The 12,241-nt window shown below is 52.0% G+C and overlaps 1 protein-coding gene across 1 annotated transcript in view; it reads left to right on the forward strand.

The window, feature by feature from the left end:
* The window catches only part of LOC141124071 (rho guanine nucleotide exchange factor 39-like), a gene marked incomplete at its 3' end in the record, with an annotated part of 100,143 nt that overhangs the window by 29,530 nt on the left and 58,372 nt on the right, over window positions 1–12,241 (forward strand). The window contains 2 exon segments of the mRNA XM_073612174.1: window positions 8,802–8,896; window positions 11,697–11,817. Of these exon segments, the coding sequence (XP_073468275.1) occupies window positions 8,802–8,896; window positions 11,697–11,817 (216 nt within the window).

A 12,241-nucleotide genomic window follows, 5' to 3' on the forward strand; every position in this document is an offset into this window, starting at 1 on the left:
CTCCGTAGATAATAGCCTGACTTGTCCTGTAGACAATGCTCAGATGCTCAGAGATCCTGTAGATAAAAGGATGGAATCCCTATTGAAGGATGTTTTCTCCTTAGCAGGATCAGTGGCCCAACCTGCAGTAGCAGCGATTGGAGTCTGTCAATACTTAAGAGACCATGTTAAGCAGGTCATCAAAGTATTACCTGAACAGCAGGCCCAGGGGTTTGCTAACCTTCCAGCGGCCTTATGCTTTGTGATTGACGCCATTAGAGATTCTATCGTGCAAACCTCCCGTCTTTCACTGGGGTTGGTGCATATACGTAGAATCCTATGGTTGAAAAATTGGTCAGCCGAAGCACCATGTAAGAAGCTACTGGCTGGGTTTCCATTTCGTGGTGCAAGGTTGTTTGGAGAGGACTTGGATAACTATATCAAGAGAATCTCTTGTGGGAAAAGCACTCTCTTACCTGTCACGAAGAAGAGTAAGCGTCCCTCTTTCAAACGGACTCTTTCCCCAGCGCCGGGGGCTTCAGCCTCCAGGCAGTCTCGACGGCCACCTCCATCGGGGTCCAGAGACAAGAGTCAACCCCAGGGACAAAAGAAGTCCTGGGGAAAGAAGCCTACTAGGCAAAACACTAAGACCTCTGCATGAGGGGGCGCCCCCGCTCACTTGAGTGGGGGGAAGACTGCGACAGTTCTCAGAGCTCTGGCACGAGGACTTCCAGGACAGATGGGTAGTCTCCACGGTAACCTTAGGGTACAAGCTGGAGTTTCAGGAATTCCCTTCTCCTCGGTTCCTCAGATCAAATGTTCCCAGAGACCCAGAGAAGAAGCAGTCGCTCCTTCTAGCGTTAGAGCGACTTTTGTCGCAGGAGGTCATTATGATAGTTCCCGCAAAGGACCAGGGATTGGGCTTCTATTCCAACCTTTTTACGGTCCAAAAGCCAAATGGGGATGTCAGGCCCATTTTGGACTTAAGAGATCTGAACCGATTCCTAAGGATTCAATCCTTCCGCATGGAATCAATTCGAACAGTAGTTCCCACCCTGCAGGGAGGAGAATTTTTGGCATCAATAGACATCAGAGATGCATATCTGCATGTGCCCATTTTTCCTGCTCATCAGAAGTTTCTGCGCTTCGAGGTAGGAGGGCGCCATTTCCAGTTTGTGGCTCTGCCTTTCGGGATAGCCACTGCACCTCGAGTGTTCACAAAGATCTTGGCTCCTCCTCTGGCCAGATTAAGGGCTCAGGGTATAGCTGTCATAGCATACCTAGACGACCTGCTCTTGATAGACCGGTCGGTAGCCTCTTTGAAGGGAAACTTGAGGACCACGGTCAGGTATCTAGAACATCTGGGTTGGATCCTCAACTTAGAAAAATCTTTACTAAAACCAGTAAGAAGACTGGAGTATTTAGGTCTGATTATAGATACAAGCCAGGAGAAGATATTTCTACCCCAGGCAAAGATCATTGCTTTGAGAGAGCTGATTCTGACAGTAAGGACCAAGAAGGGTCCCTCAGTCCGCCTTTGTATGAGGCTACTAGGGAAGATGGTGTCTTCATTCGAAGCAGTTCCCTATGCTCAGTTTCACTCAAGAATGCTGCAACACAGTATTCTGTCGACCTGGAACAAGAAGGTTCAGGCATTAGACTTTCCGATGCACCTGTCGCATGCGGTGCGTCAGAGCCTCAATTGGTGGCTCATACCCGAAAACCTGCAGAAGGGGAAATCCTTTCTACCGGTTACCTGGACGGTGGTAACAACAGATGCCAGTCTGTCAGGTTGGGGAGCAGTTCTGGAACAGGCTGCGGTCCAAGGGGTATGGTCCAAGACAGAGAGGACCTTACCCATCAACATTCTGGAGATCCGGGCGATACATCTAGCTCTAAAAGCCTGGACTATCAGGCTACAGGGTTGTCCGGTCAGGATCCAGTCCGACAATGCCACAGCAGTGGCTTATGTCAATCATCAGGGAGGCACCCGGAGCCGAGCTGCTCAAAAAGAGGTGAACCAGATCTTAGTCTGGGCAGAGATGCATGTGCCATGCATATCGGCAGTTTTCATCCCGGGAATAGAGAATTGGCAGGCGGACTATCTAAGTTGCCAGCAGTTACTTCCAGGGGAATGGTCTCTGCATCCCGACGTCTTTTGGGCTATATGCCAAAGATGGGGGGTCCCAGATGTAGATCTCTTTGCATCCCGATTCAACAAAAAGACAGACAGATTTGTGGCAAGGACAAAAGATCCTCTTGCATGCGGGACGGATGCGTTGGTGATTCCGTGGCATCAGTTCTCACTGATTTACGCATTCCCGCCTATTCTGCTACTATCACGACTCCTTCGCAGGATCAGGCAGGAAAGGAAGTCGGTACTTCTGGTGGCCCCCGCTTGGCCCAGAAGGACTTGGTATGCAGAAATAGTAAGGATGACGGTAGGTTCCCCGTGGACCCTACCAGGACGCCCAGACCTGTTATCTCAAGGTCCAGTGTTCCATCCTGCCTTACAAACGCTAAATTTGATGGTTTGGCTATTGAGACCCACGTTCTGAAGAGTCGTGGGCTCTCAGGTCCTGTCATATCTACCTTGATTAATGCAAGGAAGCCAGCTTCCAGAATGATTTATCATAGAGTCTGGAAGGCTTATATAACCTGGTGTGAATCCAGAGGTTGGCATCCCAGGAAATATGTCATAGGTAGAATCCTTGATTTTCTACAGATGGGATTAGAGATGAAGCTGGCCTTGAGTACCATCAAGGGCCAGGTCTCTGCTTTATCAGTATTATTTCAGCGGCCACTTGCTTCGCATTCTTTGGTCCGAAACTTTATGCAGGGGGTGATGCGTCTTAATCCTCCGGTTAAAGCGCCCCTAAACCCCTGGGACTTGAATTTGGTCCTGGCTGTGTTACAGAAATGGCCTTTTGAACCAATAAGTCAGATTCCTTTGGTCTTGTTGACAAGGAAATTAATTTTTCTGGTGGCCATCTCTTCTGCTAGAAGAGTATCAGAATTAGCAGCTCTTTCCTGTAAGGAGCCTTATTTGATTATACACAAGGATAGAGTGGTACTACGCCCTCATCCTAGTTTTTACCGAAGGTGGTTTCTGATTTTCATTTAAACCAAGACATTGTTCTACCTTCCTTTTTTCCAGATCCCTGTTCTCCGGAAGAGAGATCTCTACATTCGTTGGATGTAGTAAGAGCAGTTAAGGCCTATCTAGGGGCAACTACTCAGATCCGCAAGACGGATGTTTTGTTTGTGCTGCCAAAGGGTCCCAATAGAGGACAGGCAGCGTCAAAAGCTACCATTTCTAAATGGATTCGACAATTGATCATTCAAGCTTACGGTTTGAAACGGAAGATTCCTCCGTTTCAGATCAGGGCACATTCCACAAGGGCTATTGGTGCTTCTTGGGCAGTGCATCACCGGGCCTCTATGGCTCAGATCTGCAAGGCCGCAACTTGGTCTTCAGTTCATACATTCACCAGATTTTATCAGGTGGATGTGAGAAGGCATGAGGATATCGCCTTTGGGCGTAGTGTGCTGCAGGCAGCGGTACAGGGTCCTCAGGTCTGATTGCACCCTACTTGGTCGTGGTTCCCCCCCCTCAGGTAGCATTGCTCTGGGACATCCCATCAGTAATTACTGTGGCTCTGTGTCCCGTGATGTTCGAGAAAGAAAATAGGATTTTTTAAAACAGCTTACCTGTAAAATCCTTTTCTTTCGAAGGACATCACGGGACACAGAGGTCCCGCCCCTCTTCTAATACACTATATTGCTTGGCTACAAAACTGAGGTATCCCTGCATGGGGGAGGGATTATATAGGGGGTTGAACTTCCTGATTAGGGTGTGACCAGTGTCCAATCACCAGTGATACCTATATAACCCATCAGTGATTACTGTGGCTCTGTGTCCCGTGATGTCCTTCGAAAGAAAAGGATTTTACAGGTAAGCTGTTTTAAAAAATCCTATTTTTTTCGCCAGTGTCTTAGATGTGCTGTGCTGAGCTCCACTTAAAGATTCCTTTGCTGGGGCAGGCCATGCACCCGGATCCATTCAAAGTGCCTTTTCTAGGCCGAATTGAATGGTACCCGGGCCTCGTATCTGAAGAAACAAGGTTTTGCCTGTAACGCTTCTCTTTTTAGAGAGCTGGACCCCGGGATCCAGTGCTTTGGTGTTTTCAGCCATAAAGTTCTACTGGTGGGGTGCTTTACGGGTCCAGGAGTGTGGGTTCCCCGAGGGTCCCCGGTTACTGAAGGTTTGGTAACGGAGCCCACCGTGAGAGGAGAATCATATCCTAACTTGGGTAGAAAACAATATACCTTGCCTATTGGCAGTCTTCATTCCAGGAATAGAGAATTGGCAGGCGGACTACTTGAGTCGCCAACAGTTGCTCCCGGGAGAATGGTCTCTTCACCCCGACATCTTCCTGACAATATGTCAAAAATGGTGAATTCCGGAGGTGGATCTGTTTGCGTCCACGTTCAACAAAAAGATCGACAACTTTGTGTCAGAAACAAAAGATCGGCTGGCATGCGGAACAGATGCCCTGGTATTCCCGTGGAATCAGTTTTCACTGATATATGCATTTCCTCCTGTTCTGCTGCTCCCACGACTTCTTCGCAGGATCTAACAGGAAGGGAAGTCGGTGATTCTTGTGGCCCCGGTGTGGCCCAGGAGATCTTGGTATGCAGAGATCATAAATATGGTAGTAGGGGTCCCATAGACCCTACCACCACGTCCAGACCTTCTCTCACAAGGTCCGGTATTCCATCCTACCTTAAAAACGCTAAATGTAATGGTTTGGCTATTGAGACCCACATTCTGAAGAAGCGTGGGCTGTCAGGTTCAGTGGTGTCTACCTTGGTTAATGCAAGGAAGCCGGCCTCCAGAGTCATATTGTCAGGCCACCTGAGACCAGGTGACAGATGCAATCCGTAGGAGTCAGGAGTGCACCGCTAAGGTAGTGGACCCTAGGACTGACTGCTGCGGATTGAACCCTGGGAGGTTCAGAAAGCAGGTCTACTGGATCACTGACACAGATCCCACTGGGAGCTAGAGCATAGATTCCCCAAGGCATGGAGTCTAAGAGCCAGCAGGTGTTCACCAAAGCCTCTAGTGGTGAGGATGGACTGCGCTGCAGTCTGGCTCCAGGTCGCGGCCCCCAGGGTCTTACAGCTCACGCTCACGATAGACTACAGGAGATAGAGGAAGGAAGCAGCAGGCTGGAACAACAAGGATAGTAAGGGGATAAGGCAAAGTTGGGGCAACTAGCAGACAAGGACAACAGAGTATATGCCAAAGGTTCAGGTTCACAGGCAAATAGGGATAGTCAGGGACACGCCAAAAGGTCAGGGTCACGAGCAAACAGGAATAGTCGAGAACATGCCAAGGTCGGTAACAGAGACAAACGTAGAGCATACGGGAAACAGGAAGCCAAACACACAATGGTTGATCAGCCAGGTTGGCTTGCAATGCCCAGGTTAATATAGTGTTCCTAATTAGAGGCTGAGGTGGAGCTATGCTGAGGGAAGATTATATATGCAGTCAGGTGAAGGTGGCTGGCCTCTAAAGGAACACATGGAGAGAGGTAAGCTGACAGACACACATTACTGCATAACTATGACACATATATTTTAGAGTGTGGAAAGCATATGTCTCCTGGTGTGAATCCAGGGGTTGGCACCCCAGGAAGTATGTCATAGGTAGAATAGTTGACTTTCTACAGATGGGGTTAGAAATGAAGCTGGTCTTGAGTACTATCAAAGGACAGGTTTCGGCCTTGTCAGTATTATTTCAACGACTACTTGCTTCACATTCTTTGGTTCGTAGATTTATTCAGGGGATAACGCGGCTTAATCCTCCGGTTAGGTCACCCCTGAACCCTTGGGACTTGAATTTAGTTCTGTCGGCATTACAGAAACAGCCTTTTGAGCCGATACCACATATTCCCCTGGTCCTCCTGACAAGGAAACAATTTTTTCTGGCAGCCATATCTTCTGCAAGAAGGGTATCAGAGTTGGCTGCTCTTTCTTGTAAAGAGCCATATTTAATTATTTACAAGCATAAGATAGTATGGCGTCCTCATCCTAATTTTCTACCGAAGGTAGTGTCAGGTTTTCATCTAAACCAGGATACATTTTTCCCAGAACCCTGTTCTAAGGAAGAAAAATCACTACATTCTCTGGATGGAGTGAGAGCAGTCAAAGTCTATTTAAGGACGATTGCTCAGATTGGGAAAACGGATGTTTTGTTTGTGTTGCCTGAAGGTCCTAAAAGAGGACAGGCGGCATCGAAATCTACTATTTCTAAATAGATTTGACAAGTAATTATTCAAGCTTATGGTTTAGAGAGGAAAATTCCACCTTTTCAAATTAAAGTGCACTCCACCAGGGCTGTGCTTCTTGGGCAGTGCATCACCAGGCCTCCATGGCTCAAATCTGCAAGGCCTCAACTTGGTCTTCTGTCCATACATTTGCCAGATTCTATCAGGTAGATGTAAAAGGTCATGAGGATATCGCCTTTGGGCACAGTGTACTGCAGGCAGCAGTATAAATCCTCTGATCTCATGGTGCCTTAATTCTGTTGTGTCTCCCTCCCCTCAGTTGGCATTGCTCGGCCCCCAGCCATCCATTGGAGTTCGGCCCCCAGCCATCCATTGGGGCTCGGCCCCCACCCATCTATTGGAGCTCAGCCCCCACCCATCTATTGGAGCTCCGCCCCCAGCCACCCATCGGAGCTCAGCCCCCACCCATCTATTGGAGCTCCGCCCCCAGCCACCCATCGGAGCTCGGTCCCCAGCCACCCATCGGAGCTCGGCCCCCAGCCATCCATTGGAACTTGGCCCCCAGCCATCCATTGGAGCTCGGCCCCCAGCCATCGATTGGAGCTCGGCCCCCAGCCATCGATTGGAGCTAGGCCCCCAGCCACCCATTGGAGCTCGGCCCCCAGCCATCCATTGGAGCTCAGCCCCCAGCCATCCATTGGAGCTCGGCCCCCAGCCACCCATTGGAGCTCGGCCCCCAGCCATCCATTGGAGCTCGGCCCCCAGCCATCCATTGGAGCTCGGCCCCCAGCAATCCATTGGAGCTCGGCCCCCAGCCACCCATCGGAGCTCGGCCCCCAGCCATCCATTGGAACTCGGCCCCCAGCCATCCATTGGAACTTGGCCCCCAGCCATCGATTGGAGCTTGGCCCCCAGCCATCGATTGGAGCTCGGCCCCCAGCCATCCATTGGAGCTCGGCCCCCAGCCATCCATTGGAGCTCGGCCCCCAGCCATCCATTGGAGCTCGGCCCCCAGCCATCCATTGGAGCTCGGCCCCCAGCCATCCATTGGAGCTCGGCCCCCAGCCATCCATTGGAGCTCGGCCCCCAGCCATCCATTGGAGCTCGGCCCCCAGCCATCCATTGGAGCTCGGCCCCCAGCAATCCATTGGAGCTCGGCCCCCAGCCACACATTGGAGCTCGGCCCCCAGCAATCCATTGGAGCTCGGTCCCCAGACACACATTGGAGCTCGGCCCCCAGCCATCCATTGGAACTCGGCCCCCAGCCATCGATTGGAACTCGGCCCCCAGCCATCCTTTGGAGCTCGGCCCCCAGCCATCCATTGGAGCTCGGCCCCCAGCCATCGATTGGAGCTAGGCCCCCAGCCATCGATTGGAGCTCGGCCCCCAGCCACCCATTGGAGCTCGGCCCCCAGCCATCCATTGGAGCTCGGCCCCCAGCCATCCATTGGAGCTCAGACCCCCAGCCATCCATTGGAGCTCGGCCCCCAGCCATCCATTGGAGCTCGGCCCCCAGCCATCCATTGGAGCTCGGCCCCCAGCCATCCATTGGAGCTCAGCCCCCAGCCATCCATTGGAGCTCGGCCCCCAGCAATCCATTGGAGCTCGGCCCCCAGCCACACATTGGAGCTCGGCCCCCAGCTACCTATCGGAGCTCGGTCCCCAGACACACATTGGAGCTCAGCCCCCAGCCATCCATTGAAACTTGGCCCCCAGCCACACATTGGAGTTCAGCCCCCAGCCACACATTGGAGCTCGGCCCCCAGCCACACATTGGAGCTCGGCCCCCAGCCATCCATTGGAACTTTGCCCCCAGCCATCCATTGGAGCTCGGCCCCCAACCATCTATTTGAGCTCAGCCCCCAGACATCCATTGGAGCTCGGCCCCCACCCAACGATTGAAATATGTCCCCCAGCTTTAGTAATGAATAGGGTGAGTGGTGCACATGCTCAGTAGGCTCAGAACACAGATGTGACTTCTCTGTGCCAAGGCAGGCTGCACAGTAGAGGTCTCCAGAGCTGGGATGAAGGTAAGTATTAGGGGTGGGGCTTCCACCAAGGTGGATGGAAAGGACATGTACACCTGATAGTGGGAGCTCGGATCTGATGTGGAGGACATTGTCCCATCATCCTGCAATATATGGAGTGAACATTTAAAGCGGAACTAAACCCATCAATTTACCTGATCTAACAAGGCATAGCATGAATGATAAATGTCACAGTTGCTTGTGCTCTCAACTGAACTATCAAGCCATAAGATGGCTGGCGTCATAGCTGATCACATGTGCAGCACCATGGCAACTGCAGATCAAACAAGATGGCAGCTTCCTTAGTTGTAGAGGAGAGGAGGGTTTAGTTCCACTAGGAAACAGATCTGTGTATAGATGTCACTCACCACGCCGGCACCACCGCGAGGAGCCTTATATTACTCAAAAGTGACAGTTATTTTCAGCCAATGACATCCAAATATGAAAGTTGTTCATCTGATAAAGCTTTGTGAATGAAGCCGGATCTCTCTTTTGCTTCCAGTATTACGATGAGGTCTTCAGAGCGCGCTGCGGAAACCTAAAAATCGCCCAGCAGGGTATATGCGGCACAATTCCCAGCATCCTCCAAGTCCACAGGTAAGAGCCGAGGGGGAGGAGATTGGGTGAGAACAGTTATAGTCGGGGGTTGGACAGGTCATAGGAGGGGGAGGAGATTGGGTGAGAACAGTTATAGTCGGGGGTTGGACAGGCCACAGGAGGAGGAGGAGATTGGGTGAGAACAGTTATAGTCGGGGGTTGGACAGGTCACAGGAGGAGGAGGAGTTTGGGTGAGAACAGTTATAGTAGGGGGTTGGACAGGTCACAGGAGGAGGAGGAGATTGGGTGAGAACAGTTATAGTCGGGGGTTGGACAGGTCACAGGAGGAGGAAGAGATTGGGTGAGAACAGTTATAGTCGGGGGTTGGACAGGTCACAGGAGGAGGAGGAGATTGGGTGAGAACATTTATAGTCGGGGTTGGACAGGTCACAGGAGGAGGAGGAGATTGGGTGAGAACAGTTTTAGTCGGGGATTGGACAGGTCACAGGAGGAGGAGGAGATTGAGTGAGAACAGTTATAGTCGGGGGTTGGACAGGTCACAGGAGGAGGAGGAGGAGATTGGGTGAGAACAGTTATAGTCGGGGGATGGACAGGTCACAGGAGGGGGAGGAGATTGGGTGAGAACAGTTATAGTCGGGGGTTGGACAGGTCACAGGAGGAGATTGGGTGAGAACATTTATAGTCGGGGGTTGGACAGGTCACAGGAGGGGGAGGAGTTTGGGTGAGAACAGTTATAGTCGGGGGTTGGACAGGTTACAGGAGGGGGAGGAGATTGGGTGAGAACAGTTATAGTAGGAGGTTGGACAGGTCACAGGAGGGGGAGGAGATTGGGTGGAGAACAGTAATAGTCGGGGGTTGGACAGGTCACAGGAGGGGGAGGAACTTGGGTGAGAACAGTTATAGTAGGAGGTTGGACAGGTCACAGGAGGGGGAGGAGATTGGGTGGAGAACAGTAATAGTCGGGGGTTGGACAGGTCACAGGAGGGGGAGGAACTTGGGTGAGAACAGTTATAGTAGGAGGTTGGACAGGTCACAGGAGGAGGAGGAGATTGGGTGAGAACAGTTATAGTCGGGGGTTGGACAGGTCACAGGTGGAGGAGGAGCTTGGGTGAGAACAGTTATAGTAGGAGGTTGGACAGGTCACAGGAGGAGGAGGAGATTGGGTGAGAAGTGAACAGTTATAGTAGGGGGTTGGACAGGTCACAGGTGGAGGAGGAGCTTGGGTGAGAACAGTTATAGCAGGAGGTTGGACAGGTCACAGGAGGAGGAGGAGATTGGGTGGAGAACAGTAATAGTCGGGGGTTGGACAGGTCACAGGAGGGGGAGGAGATTAGGTGGAGAACAGTAATAGTCGGGAGTTGGACAGGTCACAGGAGGGGGAGGAACTTGGATGAGAACAGTTATAGTAGGGGGTTGAACAGGTCACAGGTGGAGGAGGAGCTTGGGAGAGAACAGTTATAGTCGGGGGTTGGACAGGTCACAGGTGGAGGAGGAGCTTGGGTGAGAACAGTTATAGTAGGAGGTTGGACAGGTCACAGGAGGAGGAGGAGCTTGGGTGAAAACAGTTATAGTCGGGGGTTGGACAGGTCACAGGAGGGGGAGGAGATTGGGTGAGAACAGTGATAGTCGGGGGTTGGACAGGTCACAGGAGGAGGAGGAGCTTGGATGAGAACAGTTATAGTCGGGGGTTGGACAGGTCACAGGTGGAGGAGGAGCTTGGGTGAGAACAGTTATAGTAGGAGGTTGGACAGGTCACAGGAGGAGGAGGAGCTTGGGTGAAAACAGTTATAGTCGGGGGTTGGACAGGTCACAGGTGGAGGAGGAGCTTGGGTGAGAACAGTTATAGTCGGGGGTTGGACTGGTCACAGGAGGGGGAGGAGATTGGGTGGAGAACAGTTATAGTAGGGGGTTGGACAGGTCACAGGTGGAGGAGGAGATTGGGTGAGAACAGTTATAGTAGGGGGTTGGACAGGTCACAGGAGGGGGAGGAGATTGGGTGAGAACAGTTATAGTAGGGGGTTGGACAGGTCACAGGAGGGGGAGGAGATTGGGTGGGGAAGCAGTGACTCTGTATTATGTTGTAGGTCTCTTCTGATGTCTCTGGTGGGAGGAGGGCGGAGCAGTGACTCTGTGAGGGTGGAGTTGTGACAGTGTGGGGGCGGAGCAGTGACAGTGTGGGGGCGGAGCAGTGACAGTGTGGTGGCAGAGCAGTGACAGTTTAGGGGCGGAGCAGTGACTCTGTATTATGTTGTAGGTCTCTTCTGATGTCTCTGGTGGGAGGAGGGCGGAGCAGTGACTGTGTGGGGGCGGAGCAGTGAATGTGTGGGGGCGTAGCAGTGACTGTATTATGTTGTAGGTCTCTTCTGATGTCTCTGGTGGGAGGAGGGCGGAGCAGTGACAGTTTGGGGGTGGAGCAGTGACAGTTTGGAGGTGGAGCAGTGACAGTATTATGTTGTAGGTCTCTTCTGATGTCTCTGGTGGGAGGAGTGCGGAGCAGTGACTCTGTGAGGGTGGAGCAGTGACAGTTTGGGGGCGGAGCAGTGACAGTGTAGGGTGGAGCAGTGACTGTGTGGGGGCGGAGCAGTGTCTGTGTGGGGGCGAAGCAGTGACTCTGTGAGGGCGGAGCAGTGACAGTATTATGTTGTAGGTCTCTTCTGATGTCTCTGGTGGGAGGAGTGCGGAGCAGTGACTCTGTGAGGGTGGAGCAGTGACAGTTTGGGGGCGGAGCAGTGACTCTGTGGGGGCGGAGCAGTGACTCTGTGAGGGCGGAGCAGTGACAGTGTGGGGGCGGAGCAGTGACTGTGTGGGGGCGGAGCAGTGACTCTGTATTATGTTGTAGGTCTCTTCTGATGTCTCTGGAACGGAACTCGTCTGGCTCTGGATTTGAGAAGTTCTCACAGTATTTGCACCTGTATAAGAAGCACGCGGACTGCATAGACGCCACTCGTTGTGCAGTGCAGGTATTCACCATATAACTTTCCATAACATTAATATATCCCTTCCTAGGGAAGAGGGGGCAGAAAGCCTGCTTCACAATTGTGGGTGATATCTGTGACTGTACAGGTGAGGAGTGATATTTCTGACGTACAGTTGAGGGGGTTGGATCTCTGGTTGTAGAGGGGGTTGGATCTCTGGTTGTAGAGGTGAGGGGGTTGGATCTCTGGTTGTAGAGGTGAGGGGGTTGGATCTCTGGTTGTAGAGGTGAGGGGGTTGGATCTTTGGTTGTAGAGGTGAGGGGGTTGGATCTCTGGTTGTAGAGGTGAGAGGGTTGGATCTCTGGTTGTAGAGGTTGGATCTCTGGTTGTAGAGGTGAAGGGGTTGGATCTCTGGTTGTAGAGGTGAAGGGGTTGGATCTCTGGTTGTAGAGGTGAGAGGGTTGGATCT

Source organism: Aquarana catesbeiana, linkage group LG01 (assembly GCF_042186555.1).
Source record: "Aquarana catesbeiana isolate 2022-GZ linkage group LG01, ASM4218655v1, whole genome shotgun sequence".
Lineage (NCBI taxonomy): Eukaryota > Metazoa > Chordata > Amphibia > Anura > Ranidae > Aquarana > Aquarana catesbeiana.